Source organism: Schistocerca piceifrons, chromosome 8 (genome assembly GCF_021461385.2).
Source record: "Schistocerca piceifrons isolate TAMUIC-IGC-003096 chromosome 8, iqSchPice1.1, whole genome shotgun sequence".
In the NCBI taxonomy this organism is placed as follows: domain Eukaryota; kingdom Metazoa; phylum Arthropoda; class Insecta; order Orthoptera; family Acrididae; genus Schistocerca; species Schistocerca piceifrons.
In genome coordinates, this window is record NC_060145.1 from 189,455,454 (window position 1) to 189,475,502 (window position 20,049).

At 43.4% G+C, this 20,049-nt stretch overlaps 1 protein-coding gene across 1 annotated transcript in view; it reads right to left on the reverse strand.

The window, feature by feature from the left end:
* Nucleotides 1-20,049, reverse strand: part of LOC124711347 (lysosome membrane protein 2-like) — a 368,649-nt gene that overhangs the window by 206,059 nt on the left and 142,541 nt on the right. The window contains exon 3 of the mRNA XM_047241385.1: nucleotides 789-880. Within this exon, the coding sequence (XP_047097341.1) occupies nucleotides 789-880 (92 nt within the window). The remainder of the gene's footprint in view (nucleotides 1-788; nucleotides 881-20,049) is intronic.

Below are 20,049 nucleotides of genomic sequence, written 5' to 3' on the forward strand. Positions count from 1 at the left end.
GAGGCCGAACTTCCCCGGATGGGACCTCCCGGCATACAATGCCACACCATCATATCCTGTATCATACTGAACATGAGGTCCACCCAGACGAAAATAGAGCCACAGTAGGGCTGTGTATCAAAGATGATTTAAGCGAACGTCTTGATTATTAATATAATTATATTGCATTATGTTTTGTATTATGGATTTTACGTTATATATTACATATTATATACATCCCATTACATGCTATATGCAGTATATTATCGTAAGTAATAATAGCTGATGCCTCACCATTCGATGCGTAATTTATTCATGTCAAAGAACGACCGAGTATGTTACCTGATTGTGATGAAGCGACAACAATATTGTACTAACTTTGCTCCCAGTTGTGTTAGTTTATTCGCAGTCGATTTCGAAGTCTTTTACGGCTTCATCGTGCGGCATTTACGCACCGTTACCGAAATGGTGTACTACATAAAATCTATCTTGTCGCTGTACAACATCAGAGGATGCTATGAAACTTACTGAGAATGTAGCATCTTTACATTTCGGTCACAGCACGATGAAGGTTTCGTATTTCCCCTTCCATTACTTTAAGAAATATCCTGTTCGATTATTAGCTTTTTTCAGTCCAACTCAATAATGCGAGCCAGCGTTCAAATTTTATAATATTCTGACAACAAAAGGAGCACCTTGTTTAGCGTTGAGTGACTGAGGCTTCAATTGTCCAAGAAAAATCGTGTTTGAAGAATGTACCGTTACTTACCCTATAATCTAAACATTCTAGAAACAAAACTCATACTTACGTCGTTAACGGTGTCTCCAAGGATGTCAGTGGTCCACATGATGTAAGCGCCCAGTGAGCTCACGATCAGAAGCACCAGGACAAGTATTACACCTGTGGACATGAGTCACTGTCAGTTCACAGCAGCAATGTTTCGAAGATACAGGAAAAGTTTCTTTCTAACAAGGGAACCCCCCCATCGCACCCCCCTCAGATTTAGTTATAAGTTGGCACAGTTAATAGGCCTTGGAAAACTGAACACAGATCAACCGAGAAAACAGGAAGAAGTTGTGTGAAACCGTGAAAAAATTTAGTAAAATATACAAACTGAGTAGTCCATGCGCAAAATAAGCAACATCAAGGAGAACGTGTGCTCAGGAGCGCCGCGGTCCTGTGGTCAGCGTGAGTAGTTGCGGAACGAGAGGTCCTGGGTTCAAGTCTTCCCTTGACTGAAAATTTTACTTTATTTTCGCAAAGTTATGATCTGTCCGTTCGTTCATTGACGTCTCTGTTCACTGTAATAAGTTTAGTGTCTGTGTTTTGCGACCGCACAGCAAAACCGTGCGATTAGTAGACGAAAGGACGTGCCTCTCCAATGGGAACCGAAAACATTTGATCGCAAGGTCATAGGTCAACCGATTCCTCCACAGGAAAACACGTCTGATATATTCTATACGACACTGGTGACGGCATGTGCGTCACATGACAGGAATATGTTGTCGACACACCTAACTTGTACACTTAGCGAATGGGTAAAAAGATTCTTCTACCTTGCCCGATTTAGGTTTTCTTGTGGATGTGGTAATCACTCCCAGAAAATGATGAAAACAGAAGATAAAATTCTTCAGGGTATCAGACCGCATCGTCATAATTTAAAATGCGCCAACGTTTCGGCCAGTGTTGCAGCTAGCCTTCATCGGGGCCTTACCTTAACTGCTAAATGAACACACTTGGTTCCTTAAATAGCTGCACGAGAAAACCGTGTCGTTACTTGATTGGCTGTAAGAGGAGGAGGAGGAGGAGGAGGAGGAGGAGGGGTGAAAGGTATGCTTTATTGGTGTTTCCTTTATTATCTGTCATTGGCTGAAATAGCTGTTTTCTATTGGTCTTTATATTAATCAACCCGATTGGAGGAGACGGACGAATAGCGAACACGTGATGTTTTGCTTCGGTGGCTTGGCTTTATTCAGAACTCTGACCGTTTCCTGCCGGATCTTCTCCGCCTCGGCCTGTGGCAGATGACGTACCGAAGCCTCTACGGATTCTATGATATCTTCTTTTGGAACTCGCTTAGGTGCGACTGCGAAGTTCATCCCCTGGGCCAGAATTGCTGTGGTTGCTTCGCTCAAGGTGTGACTGGAGAGGTTGACCACTGTCCGTCGCCTGTCCAGCGTCAATGTTTCGTCCGTGGCTTTCTGTTGTAGTTTGTCGTACTTTCTCATCTGGCGGTTAGTAATACTATTGCTGGTCCTTGATGCTTGCTGAAAGGTTAACCTGTCGACTTTATCCCAGTCTTCCATCTGAAGTTTTCCGGCCAGAAATAGGTGCAGATCACACAAATTCATGTTGTGAGCATCGAGACTTATGCGGATGTGGCGGATCCTTTCCCGTAGCAACGCTTTACTGGCTTTAACACAGATATTCCTCGCCTTGTTCGTTTTTATGTGAGAGGTCAACCGCAAAGAATACGGCACAACACTCGTGTCTCTGCATCTCTTCAAAAAAGCAAGGTGATTCAGCAGTTTACATCTTTTTAAACGCAGTGCTTCTAACTTCTTGATGTTTCCGTGGATTTCCTGCCCATACAGCCAATCAAGTAACGACACGGTTTTCTCGTGCAGCTATTTAACGAACCAAGTGTGTTCATTTAGCAGTTAACGTAAGGCCCTGGTGAAGGCTAGCTGCAACGCTGGCCGAAACATTGGCGCATTTTAAATTATGACGATGCGGTCTGATACCCTGAAGAATTTTATTGAAGAAGACAACGGCCGCGGAAGCCTACGCTTACAGAAAACAGAAGAGTTAGTCACAAACTGAAAATAAAAAATTAAAATTTTCACTCTAGGGAAGACTTGACCCTAGGACCTCTCGTACCGCAGCTGCTCTCGCTAACCACGGGACGACGGCGCTGCTTGACTCCCTGTGTCCTTGATGTTGCATATCTTCGAATGGACTTTTCAGTTTGTATATTTTACTAATTTTTTTCATAGTTCCATACAACTTCTTCCAGTTTCCTCGATTGATCTGTGTTCAGTTTTTCAAGGCCTATCCACTGTGCCAACTTATAATTAAATCTGAGGGGGGTGCGATGGGGAGGTTCCCTTGTAAGCAAACCACTACAATTTAACAGAATTAAGTTTTTGCTATTGGGGTGGAGAATGACAAACATAGCGTGACTGAATGCCGGATGCAAGCGTGTTCGCCTGGCCGCTAGAACCAATTACGGTTAGAGCCTTCACAACGCTTTGTTAAGGCAGAAGGAGCACGGCACTGGCCACAGATACAGTTTGAAAGATGAACGGCTTTGTGATTGATTGGGGTCATGGCTGTAACAAATAGAAGTTACATTAAAATGGCCAAAAGCAAATGAGCTCTAGTATCTACACATGTCAAGTTGCTGCAAGTATCTTAACTGAAACAACTTTATGTTAACTACTAATTGAATAGCTAGAAAGTCGCCAAAGGAGAGAGCATCCTGATTAACCTGACAAGGTTCCTCTGATACAGGAAGGAAGTCTATTCAAACTTACGGCCATTCCCAAGGCTGGGCGCAGAGAAAGTAACGACGGATTTATGATGCAGCCTGACAATGATTTTGCATCTCTAACCTAATGTCTCGGATATCGTCGTGCTTACTGAACGACAGCAGAGGTCTGATGTAAAACATTTAAGTAACTAGAGTTTTTTCTGCTTGAAATAGGAGACTGTTTCTGGGTGGTATAGGAGTGTTCCAAAGTATGTGTAACAGTAACGAAAAATCAATCTCATATCTTTAATTTTTGTATATCGTGTTTGCACTGCTCAAACTTCACGCAAAGTTTGTTTTCTAGCAGAAACTGAGATATCTAAAATTATGTTTCGTTCTATGATCAACTGATTACGCTTATTCCAGGTAGTTCTCAGTTTTGGTTGCTTGAGAGTTAAGGACTAAACAGTAAAATGGGTGGATGGATGTAAAATTGTTAGGTGCTAAACAGCAGGGTCCACAAAGCCCTAGCTAATGCTTGTTGTATTGTTATACGAATAGCTCTTTCTAAAATGAAAACCATAAACCATGTAACTTCAGCAACAATCATTAAAAAATATCATACCCATTCTCAGCATATCTATTCATACGTTAGTAGTATATTAATGTAGCAGTTGGTCTCGGAACTAACAGTATGAACTAGCCACACAAAAACAATACCTGTGTCAAATTAAATTGGACAGTAGTCCTGACGCAACACAGAATGTCATCAGTTTTCTTTTAATTGTTTTATCTGAAATGGAAATTAAGTGTGTCTGTAGAGAAAAGGCTTGTCTCCTGTCGGCATTTAAAACAGACACAAAAAATTCGTCCATAGTTCATGTGACAGCCCTAGGTGGTTATAATGAAGCTGACGGTGTTCCGAATGCTGCAATACGGGTTGTATACATCACAACACCATAGGTCTGTTCATTAACCGGTGCCCTTGCGAAGTATGCTGAAAACAGTAATTCTAGCCTCTGCCACCAGGTAAAAAAAATTACGCTGTAAGTGATGAGAATCTGAAATACTTTCGGTGTCAGTATGTTGTTCGTTGCTTGTCGAAGCGTGTTTATTTCTTTTGTGAGGTGGCTGTTGGTGTGAAGGGTGAAGGGTGAAGAAACGTTAAGTTTTCCATACGAAACGTAATGACCGTTGAGAAAAATAGCCGTGTGCTGCTGATGAATAATTGTACCACAAAGGCAGCACTGACATCAATAAACGGGGTAATGAATATCAAAAAATTGTAAGGAAGAGGTGAATGATGATGTGCAGATGACGCTGAGGCTGCTGTAGCTATAGCCTATCGTGCAGCGTTTGTCTGAAATAATTTTATGTAACGTCAGATTCTACAGGCTTCTAAAAGCCTATCATATCTAGAAAATTGAAGATATGCTGCCTTACAGATGCCTCAACCTAAATTGATGTGACTTCTGGATGTGGGGATATCTGAAATATTTTGTGTATCAGGGATGAATCCGGACTCTCCCTGATGTGAAGGATAGCTATGACGACTCATCACTGATTACACCGAAGATATTGATGCCAACTACCTAACATGCCGCGCTACGGATGCAGCCTGTTGCTGAGTCTGAAGACCATACTGATCGGATGTTGTAATTTGTAACAATGTCCTAATAGACGTGCCAGAACCACTGTTACCATGTGTTTGATCGTTCCTCCTCTTTTCCTATAACTCACATCACATTCTGACTGCTTTTACCTGGTGGCAGAAAGTGCAAACATTTTCTTAGCGTACTTTGTGAGCGAACCGGTTAATGAACATACCTCCGAGGTTCGAGCGTCCGGCGATGTATGCAGCCCGCATTGCATCACATTAAACGACGTCAGCTTAATTACAGCCATCGTGTACGTATGGAGTTAGTGGTATCAGCATGAAATCTGATACAATCGTGAAAGCGTGTAATAGTAGTAAAATCGAAAATCGAGACATTGAGAGAGATGTTGGATAATAGAGAGAAGAACTAATTTCTAGAGAGAAGTATTTGGGTCGGCTCGTCTGCAGGCTACACGTTTCATTGACCTCCCCCTCTCTCTCTCTCTCTCTCTCTCTCTCTCTCTCTCTGCAGCGAGAAGCACATGCCCGACATCTGGTGCCCGCGATCCGACGCAGCAGTAAGACAGTACAGTGGCGTAAATAATTCCTTTTTGCCATGTAAGGATGAGACCCGCAATGGCAAAACTGAAAAGGTTAAATACGGAATGAACACCAGTAAGACAAATTACAATGAAACAAGGTGGGAGACTGCCAGAGTGGAAGTGAGTGAGCTGAGTCGAGCGTCCCGTGGCTCGTCAGGCAGCGGGAAGTGTTATACAAACGACCCAACCCTAGTCCATTAAACTTGCCACACCACGAAGATGACGTGCTACAGGCGCGAAATTTAACCGACAGGAATATAATGCTGTGATATGCAAATGATTAGCTTTTCAGAGCATTCACACAAGGTTGGCGTCGGTGGCGACACCTACAACGTCCTGACATCAGGATAGTTTCCAACCGATTTCTCATACACAAACAGCACTTGACCGGCGTTGCCTGGTGAAACGTCGTTGTGATGCCTCGTGTAAGGAGGAGAAATGCGTACCATCACGTTACCGACTTTGATAAAGGTCGGATTGTAGCCTACCGTGATTGCGGTTATCGTATCACGACATTGCTGCTCGCGTTGGTCGAGATCCAATGACTGTTAGCAGAATATGGAATCGATGAGTTCAAGAGGGTAATACGGAACGCCGTGCTGGATCCAGGCTCTGTTTATAGCATCATGATGGTCGCATCCGTGTTTGGCGACATCGCGGTGAACGCATATTGGAAGCGTGTCTTCGTCACCGTCATACTGGCATATCACTCGGCGTGATCGTATGTGGTGCCATTGGTTACACGTCTGTCACCTCTTGTTCGCACTGACAGCACTTTGAACAGTGGACGTTACATTTCAGATGTGTTACGACCCGTGGCTCTACCCTTCATTCGATCCCTACGAAACCCTACATCTCAGCAGCGTAATGCACGACCGCATGTTGCAGGTCCCGTACGGGACTTTCTGGATACAGAAAATGTTCGACTGCTGCCCTGGCCATCACATTCTCCAGATCTCTCACTAATTTAAAACGTCTGTTCAATGGTGGCCGAGCAACTGGCTCGTCACAATACGCCAGTCACTACTCTTGATGAAATGTGGTACCGTGTTGAAGCTGCATGGGCAGCTGTATCTGTACACGCCATCCAAGCTCTGTTTGACTCAATGCCCAGGCGTATCGAGGCCGTTGTTCTGGGTACTGATTTCTCAGGGTCTATACACCCAAATTGCGTGAAAATGTAATCACATGTCAGTTCTAGAATAATGTATTTGTCTAATGAATACCCGTTTATCTGCATTTCTTCTTCGTGTAGCAATTTCAATGGCCAGTAGTGTAATTAATCTTCTGAAGGCCGCCTTTCGTTGGTGGCCTTCAGTTCTACATGAAAAAACAGAGCTTGGGTTAAATTGTTACGTCTTTCCTAGTTTCGAAGCAAGTTCTGTTTTATCGTCTCAGCATAGCTGTACACTTCATGTTAAATTTACTGATCGCAGTGAATTGTCTGTAAACATTCCATTGGAAGACGATTGTCTCTCTGTACACTTAAGGTAAACCATAGCACTTTACAGTACATTATGTTGATGTATTTCGTGATAGTAAAATACTAAACAATGTTATCTCCGGGTCCATACACACTGATGAGCCAAAACATTGTGACCACTGCTCACCGCGAGGTTGAGTGCTTCCTGGTGGTGTGGCGGGCACGTTACGCATTAAGGAAACAATGTAAGAGAGAAATGGTTAGTCATTATAGCGAAGACAGGGACCACAAATGCAGAAATCCACTGATGTAAGCAGTAGTGGCGCTGCGACTGGAAATAATATCTGAAACGGCGAAACTGGTCGCCTGTTGGCGTACTACAGTCGTGACAATCTATGGAGAGTGGTTGAAAGATTGTGAAATAACGACCACGCCTCATCACAAAAGTTCAAGGTCGGACAATCCGCCACTGTGTAAACCACTGTGGCATGTCTGGCGACAGACTGCGATGCTGGAGCAGGCAGAAGTGTTTCGGAGCACACCGTTCAAAGGTCATTGTGGAACATGCAGCTCCATATCACACGAACGCTACGAATTCATGTCTTGGCCCAACGACATCGTCATTTGTGATTGCAGTGAGCACATCACTGAGGTTTCACCGTAGTTGAACAGAAACGTGTCATTTGTCGAATAAATAGGTTTCCTTGTTACGTCAGATCAATGGTTGGGTCGTTACACGGCGTCATCCAGTCGAATGGCTGCACGAAACATGCAGTGCTCCACAGATGCAGGCCGCTGAGGGCAGAATTATGCAGTGGATTATATCAATTTGTGTTTCCATGCGATCTGTGGAAGTAAACGAACGCATCATGACAGCTGATAACTAAGCGAACATTATTGCGGACTACCTGCATCGCTTCGTGCTTTGTCTCTCCGTGCGGAGATGACATGCTCCAGCAGGGTAACTGCCTGTGTTGCAGGGTCAGAATCTTGCTGCAGTGGTTTGAAGGGCATTATAGTGAACTGACATTGACGACTTGGCCCTCAAATATGCCAGTTTCATGCCCAATCACACACCATCCCGTAATTTGATGCAATTGTTTGACCTGTGCGTAGACATCTGGTGCTACATACATTTATTTTTTTATTAATTTATTTACACGTCAAGTTCCATAGGACCAAACTGAGGAGCAAATTGAGGTGGTCATGGAACGTGTCAGTACATGAAATTACAACATAGAAGTAATAACAGATAAATGTTTGTGAACCCCGAAAAAGTCAGTCCATGAGTAAGTAAATGCAATCGACAATACAATAAGAATCAGCTTAATTTTTCAAGAAACTCTTGACAGAATAGAAGGAGTGACCCGTGAGGAAAGTCTTCAGTTTTGATTTGAAAGCGCATGGATTACTGCTAAGATTTTTGAATTCGAGTGGTAGCCTATTGAAAATGGATGCAGCAGTATACTGCACACCTTTCTGCAGAAGAGTTAAGCAAGTCCGATCCAAATGCAGGTTTGATATCTGCCGCGTATTAAACGAGTGAAAGCTGCTTATTCTTGGGAATAAGATAATATTGTTAACAAGAACTGACAGTAAGGAATACATATATTGAGAGACCATTGTCAAAATACCCAGACTCGTGAACAGGGGTCGACAACAGGTTCGTGAACTTACACCACTTATTGCTCGAACCGCCCCGTTTTTGAGCCAAAAATATCCCTTCAGAATTGGAAGAGTTACCCTAAAATATAATACCATACGACATAAGCGAATGAAAATAAAGAAAGTAGACTAATTTTCGTGTCGAGCGATCACGTGCTCGTGGAATCCTGTCAAGGACTTGTAAAATCCATGCCACGCTGAATCGCTGCTATATTGTGTTTGTATAGTGGAGTAACACGCTATTAAACAGGTGGTCATGCTTTTTGTCTCATTGGTGTACTTACATTGTAATTCCCAAGAAACAGATTAACAGTATTGTTTATTCGACAGCTACGAAGTTAGTTTCAGACTGCAGCCACGATAGTACCATTTAATGTCAGAACAGTTTCTCCACACGATCGGTGCAGTTGCACAAGAGTATTCATTAGTCAGTGCCAGGAGACTGCTACGGTAATCGAGCAGACAACAGAGTTTCGAGCAGCTTCAACGCCTCTGTCAGAGTGCGGATCTCGCCAATTTAACGAGTTAGGATTATTGTGCCGAGGAATGTTACATTTCAATACTAAAAATTTGGAAGGAAAGAAAGAAAAATCGGGTTTTTCCGTTCCGACACTAAGTAATACGTGAATCGTTTCTTCTTGAAACAGTATCCGTGATTCATTTGTTTCTTATGTCAAATATTTCGCAGTTTCAGATGCCAAGAAAGAACTGTTATCTGTACATGTTTATCAGTAAGATGTGTGTACTTACACACACACACACACACACACACACACACACACACACACGACCGTATTACTATGTAGAACATTCATCCGATTATGTTCATTTTCACATCATACAGTTCAACAACATTTATAAACTGGTTTGAGCTTTTGATCTGTACAGCAACTGAGCGAACATTTTGCCTCGCTGTACAGCAATTAACTTTGAAACCACTACGTGCAGTGTAGCCCACGTGTTTTCCTTCAACAACTGCTCGGTAATCACACTAAGAATGAGTCATCATCTCCCCATCCCTATTTCTATAGTCAGTGGTAAAGGGAATATCACTGTGTGAGCTGGATTAGATTTTACTATCAGTTGATTTCACAGTACTAAGTGATGAGGCAAAACATTATGATACCTGTTCTCTGCAGGATTTAGGTACATGATTGATGTCACGCCGTTCATTCATATTTATTGCACATACTTCATCAGCCCAAAGAAGACGTACCTCTGTTGAGTTTTGAAAATAAACGTCGAAATTTCAGACTGACTCCAAAATCCGGGGTTCAAAATGGTTCAAATGGCTCTGAGCACTATGGGACTTAACATCTGTAGTCATCAGTCCCCTAGAACTTAGAACTACTTAAACCTAACTAACCTAAGGACAGCACACACATCCATGGCCGACGCAGGATTCGAACCTGCGACCGTAGCAGTCGCTCGGTTCCGGACTGGGCGCCTAGAACCGCTCGGCCACCGCGGCCGGCAAATTCCGGGGTTTCACGTCTCTTAACTTTTATTGGTACATGCAGGTAATTTTACAAAAACTCTATGCTTTCGAGAGGAATATGATCGCGAATTGACTGTTTACTTTGCGCAGAAAAGAGGGTGTTTGCTTGCTGGTTTGAAATAATTTATTTTTACTGACATCCCACCCACTTAAATGACTATCAATTTGACACTGATAACTAAAAACGGTGTTGACAACGTGATAAGAATGAAAAATAGACGTTAATACCGGCCTGAATGATGTTCTTTGACGTGGTCTTCTGTGCGGAGATTGTTAAACTTGCCAGAAACGTATCTCTTCCATGTACCAAATTATTGACGTCATAATGTCACTGGCATGGGATATCACCCCTTTATTCACCAAATAAATGATTTACGAGTTTTGTAACTCTTCGTTTTCAACATCGATGCCTGATTTCAGCTATATGTGCTGTTGATGTGTCTGAAGCTCGCACAGCTCATGTTCTGCAGGCTAAAGCTAGTGTTGTGTAACTGTACACAATTTATTATTTGATAGATGCCACATGCAGGGTGGTGGAGGGAGGGAGGGAGAGAGCGAGCGAGCGAGCGAGGGAGGGAGGGACAAGAAGGGAAATACCTTAAGCTGTACCTACATTCATACTCAGCAGACGATTGTAGTGCAAGGCAGAGGGTATTTGCCACTGTACGAGTGTTAAGGATTCGTTGCTTTCCATTCACATAGGAAGTACGGCTTTTTAAATGCCTCTGTGCCCTTGCAAATTTACGTAACTTTTTGTCAGTGTCAGAGTAGTATGTAAGATGCCAGCATCCTCAACATTGTTTCTAGAGAATTTTTAAACAGACTTTTTCATGATAGTTAACTTTCATCTTCAAGCTTCTTTAAGTTCAGATTTTCAGGATTTCCATCGCGCTCTTCAATGGGACTGACATACAAGTGGCCATTCGTGCTGCCCTCCTTTGTGTATGTTGGATGTCACCTGTTACTCCTGCTTTGCCTGTGACTGAGCCGATGTGACTATTTTATTTCGATACAAGTTGTTACGTCTAGTTAATCATAGGAGGTAAGTTAAGTCTGCATGTATCATTAACATAAAGCTCGTTTAATACTAGGCAAAGAGTTTAACAAGAATGGAAGGGGGAAACTACTTTGTTAGGATTGTCGAAAAGAACGGTGTCTACTGGAACTCAGATGGGAACCATATGAAGTCTAAATGGGGATGACCAGTATAGTTTTTGAATCAGGTTTACTCCTTAACATGACTCCATTGCAATAACTATCGTTTAACTTTCCTCCTCTTGAATTACTACACCCTACAAACCTCAATGATTCACCACCACCCTGGTAAGCCAGAAACAAGTCTCTTGCCCCACTGTTTATACCTGTGATCGCATTTGCATTCTGAGTGAAAAATACTTTCAGATCCATGCATACATTGATTAGGTATAAAATGTCTGCCAATATTGCCAACCAGCACCTATCAGTTTTTTTTAATTTTTTTCCTCTCCTCAATTAACAGGCGGTCACGGATGGGAGGGTTCTGTGAAACGCGGCCGAGTCGGGCGAACGCACAGATTCACTCTGCGCGCATGCGCGCCGTGCGGGCGTAATTTTCGCGATCGCCGAGGCGGAAAGTTTGGTAAGGCGCGTCGCGGTGCGGCAGCAGACGTCCTGCGGGCCGGATTATCGGCTTGTTTCCGGCCCATTAGTTCGGAAACAGTTACAGCGCCGCTAACTAGATTATTAAAACATCGGCCGCCGCTTTGACGGCGCACTGCCGACGGCTATAGGAGACCACCGGCATCGGAATAGGGGGGGGGGGGGGGGAGGGGAGACGGCGGGACCGTATATCCCGCTCTTAAGAGGAGTGAAAATTTCCCGAGTGGTTTCGCGCCGAAAGACGGAGACGTGAAACAAAGCTTCCAGAGTACCAACATTTTCAAAATCCTGGTTAAGAGTTTGGAACGATTAAATGTGAACTACTCGCCGACGTGTTCGTGCGGAAACTGTAAGGGAATGGTCTTCGCCAAATGTGATTACGATACAGTCCGTAATTACCCGAACCGTGCAATGGCTGGTTTCATCAATCTCTCTTCGTTCAGATTCCTTCAAGTAGCCATGTCTAATGGCTGTAGCCGCATGGCAATTATATTCCCAATTTAATATTTTTAAAGTTATTTATATGATTTATATCTGCGTAATAATGCTCTTTACCGGTTTCTGATGTTAGACATCATCTTCAGACTCAGATTTTTGGAGGTTTATGGCCGAGAACGATTGCGTCGTCACTAAAATGGGATCTGAGCATACCTTGTAACGGCCGAAACCGGTTATCTGCTTTACCATTCTCTCTCTCTCTCTCTCTCTCTCTCTCTCTCTCTCTCTCTCTCTCTCATCCGCTACAACGTCATAACTCTTCGAAAAATGCATGATTTTTAAGAAGAAGTTGTAAAACTGATGTGAACTTTGGTAACAAATTGCAACAATTTGATCAAGCAACATCTCGTTATGACATGGACGCGAATTATGTATGGGCTGCAGTTTGTACTACGAAATTTCGGGTAATTCTTCGGAATTATTCTCTTTCACTTATGGTAAATATCGTCATCCTCCAATAGTTCTTAAAACCTCAAATGATATACTCTACCAGTTAAAGTGTACTTCATTACCATTGCATTTGAGGTATTAACCTGGAAACCATGTTTGAGTTTTAACACTGTCATAACAAATGACATTTTTCCTATTCTGTGCCAAACATCTTATCTCAAAGTAGCGCTTTCATCCCACGTCCTCAGTCCGCAGCTCTTGGTCGTGCGGTAGCGTTCTCGCTTCCCGCGCCCGGGTTCCCGGGTTCGATTCCCGGCGGGGTCAGGAATTTTCTCTGCCTCGTGATGACTGGGTGTTGTATGATGTCCTTAGGTTAGTTAGGTTTAAGTAGTTCTAAGTTCTAGGGGACTGATGACCTCAGAAGCTAAGTCCCATAGTGCTCAGAGCCATTTGAACCATATCTTCTACAGTTTTTACCCTCTGATATTATCAACATTAATTCTGCTACTCGAGCTTTAGAATGAGGCTCACAAACACCAGCAAATGATAGAGACTCATCTTTGATGAGCACGTAATGCAATATTACGGAACATCTGGCTAATTTTAACAGTACTGTTCAGCACAGACTATCAGTTCACTAGAATTTACGTCACCGTTCGTGACGACGCTGTAAGTAACTGAACAGAGGTTGAAAATATCGCATTTTAAATGTAAACCATTAATTGAAATTTTGAACGGCCAGGCTACTGGCCCCGCGTTCTTCTCTCCGTCAATAGATGGAAGCACTTTTGCCACTCTGGTTTACCGATTTGCTATTTGCTACTTCGTTCGCTTCCGCTACTCCCTGTTATGCGTTCATAGGTAGCACACGGTGCCTAGTACACTTCCACCGCGGCGCTCGGGAGCCACAGCACAGTGTAGGTGTTCTGGAATTAATTGTATGTTTCCCTACCCAGGCAGTCGTCCGTAGTTCTGTCTAGTGACACTTTCGCGTTGACATGTATTTCACATCACCTATCCCGACCGACGGCTCCGAAATGTTTTAAAAACATTTTATGAAAAATTTTTGTGTTTCGCAGTATGAAAATTATCTCCCATCTCGTGCTATTTCCTGTGCGACACACGAGAATGGGTTCAAGAGAGCCCGAAACCGGTCGTGATGATAAAAAATTTTCGACTGAAGCGATATTTTCAACTTCTGATATAATGATCAGATGCGAATTTTCTTACAGCAGGATTGTTTTTAACCTAATTTTGTTGCACCTGTCGGAAGGAAAGAGATTAGTACTGTTCTAGGCAGTTATCAAAACTGTATACAACGTTTAGAAGCGGTAACCTGTACTGGGCCTTTCGGTTTCGGAGGGAGGCCCAACATGAAGGAACTCCGCCAACTTCAATGACACCTTCTGCCTAACTGCCGGAAATACACCACCACGGAGTCGCACTGATTTGTATACAAGTTTGATCAAACAAAGCAACCACAAAATATTTGAAGTACATTTACAGCAATAATCATTCTTACATATTTACACACGTCATTTGCGGATTCTGGTGAACAATAGTATAAACAAAACTGCATTCCAAGTCGCCGAACACTAATACTGTAGTTTGTCAGGAGCAAGTATTAATTTGTATGGGGAATAGGAGTATAGTTGGGTATGGGAGTAGAACCAGAGAATCTCTTGCTCAATGGTGACCAATATTAATGTGCTAATGTGCTGCAGTACACTATAAATATTGCCATAAAATTACACCATCTCTCTTTGAATGCTTGCTGATATGCAAATTGAATGGCTGGTAACATGTTTTGTAGTGCCCTCTCCGTAATAACTGTGAACCACTGTCTACTACTGAAATGGTTGCCAGCTGCACTACGATCGACTCAGAGCTTTGTTTTTCGCTGCACATGCTATGATTTGATAACTTATTTGCCAGTAAGGCTTTGCTACCTTGCGGCTGACCGGCGGCCGGAGTTTTCTGCGTACAGGCACTGATTGGGGCTCTCACACTGACAGGCCCTACTGCATGTTGTGTGTCACCAAGTATAATAACGTCTTACACCTAAAGAAGGGATTTTAAAATCATGAAACTCATCGTGGCTTGAATAAATTGTTAGTAAAAAACTTAGGAGGGTCTCCCTAAATTAACTATAATGCCTCATTCCCATACAGTTGTACAAACGTATTATTATTATAATCATTATTATAATCATTACACACCAAAAAAGTTTTTCATCACATCGGTTTCAAGAGTTGCAGAACCTGTACAAAAAATTGGAATAGTGATCTAGATAAACATCACTCACTTCCACCCTTTTTATTGCTCATGAAAACCATACATCGCTTGGTGTGCCACCATACAGCGTGACCTCCAAAGATGGTGGTCCAGATTGCTGTACACATCGGTACCTCTAATAACCAGTAGCACGTCGTCTTGCGTTGATGCGTACCTGTAATCGACGTGGCATACTATACACAAGTTCATCAACGCACTGTTGTTCCAAATAGACTCTTCAGCGGCGATACGGCGTATATTCCTAAAAGTGGTTGGTGGGTCATGTCGTCAGTAAACAGCCCTTTTCAATGTATCCCAGGCATGTTCGACAGGATTCATCTCTGGAGAACATGCTGACCACTAGTCGAGCGATGTCGTTATCCTGAAGGAATTCACTCTCAAGCTGTGCATGAGGGGGGGGGGGGGGGGCGTGGATTATTGTCCATGAAGACGAATGCCTCGCCAATATGCTGTCGATATAGTTGCACTATCTGTCGGAGGATGACATTCACGTATCTGACAGCCGCTGCGGCGCCTTCCATGACCACAAGCGGCGTACGTCGGCCCCAAATAATGCCACCCCAAAACAGCGGGGAACCTCCATCTTGCAGCACTCACTGGAGAGTGTGTCTAAGGCGTTCAGCCTGACCGGGTTGCTTCCAGACACGTCTCCCACGATTCGACGATTGTCTAGTTGAAGGAATATGCGACACTCACCGCTGAAGAGAACGCGATGCCAATCCCGAGCGGCCCATTCGGCCCACCTGTACCGCGCTGTAAGGTGATGCGGTTGCAAAGACGGACCTCGCCATGGACGTCGGTAGTGAAGTTGCGCATCATGCAGCCTATTGCGCACAGTGAGTCTTAACACGACGTCCTGTGGCTGCACAAAAACATGGTGGCGGTGCTGTCAGGATTGCTCCGAGCCATAATCCGTAGGTAGCCGTCATCCACTGCAGTAGTAACCCTCGGGCGGCCTGAGCGAGGCATGTCATTGACAGTTCCTGTCTCTCTGTATCTCCTCCATGTCCGAACAACATCGCTTTGGTTCCCTCCGCGACGCCTGGACACTTCTTGTTGAGAGGCCTTCCTGGCACTAAGTAACAATGCGGTCGCGATCGAATCGCTGTATTGACCGTCAAAGCATGGTTGAACTACAGACAACACGAGCCGTGTGCCTCCTTCCTGGTGGAGTGACGAACTGATCGGCTTTCTGACCCACTCCATCTAATAGGTGCTGCTAATGCATGGTTGTTTACATCTTTGGGCGGGTTTAGTGACATCTCTGAACAGTCAGAGGGATTGTGTCTGAGACAATATCCACAGTCAACGTCTATCTTCAGGAGTTCTCGGAACCGGGTGATGCAGAACCTTTTTTTTGAAATGTATATTATTATTCTAGAATATCTTGGTATGGCAAAACATTCTTTACTTTCTACGTGGTTCTCATTAACCTCATGGTTGCTCATTGACCACTTTTTCTTTGGCTCTCATCTGATGTCTTTAAATTTTCATGTTGCTGACTCACATTCGGCAATTTGGCGTTCAGAAATATATAAAGCGGACAGGCGGACAGGAGGACAAGAGGCCTCATACTTAGTCATTTCCCAACATGGAACTCAGCAAAGTAAACAGCATGGACGATATTACATGTTACTATTGATAATAACCTAGATGAAGATTCATCAACCTTTAAAAAAGATAGACTGTTTAAAATGCACAAATTCTGACGAAATTATACGCACTCTGTAGGGGAAGACTGGTAACATGCCATATGTACAATAACGAAGAAATAAAGAATGAAGCCCAAGAACGAAGTGCTTGGGTTATCTGTGCATCGAAGTAGGAGGGATAAAATTTGCTCATCACATTGCCATCCTCAGTTAAAATTGTGAAGAGTTAACTGACCTGTTTAATGGAATAGGTCTACACACACGTGCACACACGAAACGACGAGTAAACCAAAAAAGTTGTCAGGTGTCAAACAAATGACACACCTTACATTGAATTCCTGAAACAATTCTGGTTAAATCGATATATCACACGACAGTTACGTGAAAGTGTACAAATTTCATTAATATACAGATCGAATAAACAAGCTGGCATTTCATGAATGTTAACCACAAACACACTAATAATTGCATCCAAGTTATTTCCTCGACCCGAGCTATGCGACGCATTTCTGAGGGAAGGAGAATTTTACGACGGCAACGCCCATCCCATGTAGCACGAAAACCTTCAGAGCTGGACACCGAGTCGACTCAATGACGCACCAGAGCCACTGCGTAGGATGTCAGCAAAATACGCCCATTTCCTCGGCTTTCAACGACAACCCTGCAGAAAGCGTTTCTACACGAACACGGTGGGAGATGCCATATCAACGCCCAGAGAAATCCAACTGAAAGTATTTGTGACTTACTGTTGCCACCTGTGTTAAAACTAGCATGGAACAAAAAGCTGTGTATCTCAGTATTATGTAGCAGAAGAAACTCTGCTCTAGAAGAAACGACACCTGTGATAGGCTATAAAAACTCTAGTGGGTGGCGTGTTAACAAGAATGAACACACTGATTGGCCAGAAAGAGGAACGCGTAGCCGACAGATTTGATATAGGTTATGTGCAGACAGAGTAATTCGCTTCTTCTCTTGCAGCAAATCAAGTGTTTGAGCACCATGCTGAGACGATTCCGGTAGTCATTATGTGCACACGTGTTCACAGGATCATCTTAACTCTTAAGGAAACTGCAAAATCTCCTACTATGGAGAATCGCACTGGGCAGTGACAGCTTACGCTTGCGAGCTATTTGAGGGCAATGATATTCACACTATTCCAGCCAAATAGCGTGTACAACGGCTAGGGAATAAATAGGAGTCTCTGCCTCACCGAAAACGGAGAAAATGTATCCGACTGGTATTTAACAGTCAGGAGAGATTTAGAATAGGTTCTCAGGTTCGCAGCTCGCACCGACAGCATCCACTGCCGCCGCTGACCAAAGGTAAACACACTGGATGCGGTATGCCAGCAAGTGGTATTCAATTGACACTCAGAACTGCGGTTGTCTATCTCTCATAATGTTTGTTAATTCAACCATGACCTATAGTTAAACATATTCACGATTGTCAGGCTTAACTGAAGGAGAAACGAAAGATATCCGACTTATCAAAAAGAACTGATGGCCACTGTAGAGTGTTTTACAACCTGAAGTTCTTGAATTGTTTTAAATGTGTACTTCTTTCTGATTGCTCTTTACCGACCCCACTCACTAATTGGTTATTTTAATTGTGCATTTTAGTATAATTGATATTTCTGGGTGAAGCTGAATTTAATGTGTGTGCATTTTATCGACTCCTAGTCATGGTCATGAACCATCATAACAGTAAAGGACCTTATAATAGTTAGCAATTTCGCTTCACTGATGTGAACACCCAAAATCAATACTTTATCATCCCGTACATAATCTTGTTAACATTGGTAAGTCAAAGTCGTACTTAGAGTAAAAATAACTCTTAAGAACGAAAATATGATATTTTCATTTTTGCGAACATATAGTTACACATGAACCCATACACTGATTTCTGTTAGCGATGTTTCCCTTACAAGGGTGTAGTGGAACCGGCATTGATATTTTCAGACTACATCATTGTCAGTACTTCTGCACTCTTCTGAACTCTGCATGCGTGAGATGGTATCTTTCTACCTTTCAGGCCGTAGGTTCAACACCAAATTCCTAAAACACTCACAGATCGTCCTTGCCCAACTGTGGTAGGAAGATAAATCAGAACCAGTCTCACATGTTAAAAAGTAATGAGCAGTAGCACAAATGAGATTTGCGAACAACGTACACTAAAAATTTACAACCACGAAATAGTCTGAGGCAAAGAATTCTGCTGCATTGAAAGCAAAATTACACATTGAAACACCAAAGAAACTGGTATAGGCACGCGTATTCAAATACAGAGAGATGTAAACGGGCAGAGTACGACACTGAAGTCAGCAGTGACTACGTAAGTTAAGTATCTGGCACAGTTGTTAGATCGGTTACTGCTGCTACAATGGCAGGATATCAAGATTTAAGTTAGTTTGAACGTGCTGTTATAGTCAGTACACGAGAGATGGGACACACCGTCTCGGAGGTGCGATGATGTTGGGATTTTCTCGTATGACCATTTCCCGGGTTTATCACGAATCTGGCAAAACATCAGATCTCCGACATCACTGTGTCCGGAAAAAATCTTGCTAGAACTAGTCCAGTGACGACTGAAGAAAATCTTTCAACGTGACATGTGCAAACCTTCCACAAATCGCTGCAGATTTCAATGCTGGGCCGTCAACAAGTGTAAGTGTGCGAAACATTCAACAAGACATCAATATGGGCTTTTGGAGCCGAAGGCCCACTCGTGTACCCTTGAGTGCAAGACACAAAGCTTTACGCCTCCCCTCGACCCGTTAACACCAACATTGGACTGTTGACAACTGGAAAAATGTTGCCTGGTTGGACGAGACTCGTTTCAGATTGTATAGTGCTGAGGGCCGTGTACGGTTGTGGAGACAACCTCATGAATCCATAGGCCCTGCATGTCAGCAGGGGACTGTTCAAGCTCGTGGAGGCTCTGTAATGGTATAGGGAGGGTGCAGCTGGAGTGATATTGGACCCCTAATACGTCTAGAGCAATTGCGACGGAAAGACGCCATCGTACTAGATCCGTTTGAAGATGACTAGGGTAGATCGCTTGTAATCAAATGAGAGACGTATAATCATCTGACTGTGGATCCGATTTGGCTCAGGATCTGTGTTGGGGCAATGTGCAAGGGCGCTAACGGGCTCTTCTCTTTAAATGGGGCGTTACAGCATTCATTGTAACATGTAGTGAACGAGAGGACTATCCCTTCCAGCCGCCGTTTGAGAGTGCAAAAGGCTGGGGGGGTAATTCTACAACACAGAGGCTTGAACATAGTGCTTCAAAAAGTGCTCGGCTACCGCGTTTTTGTCGGTAGGTACTACGCCATTTATA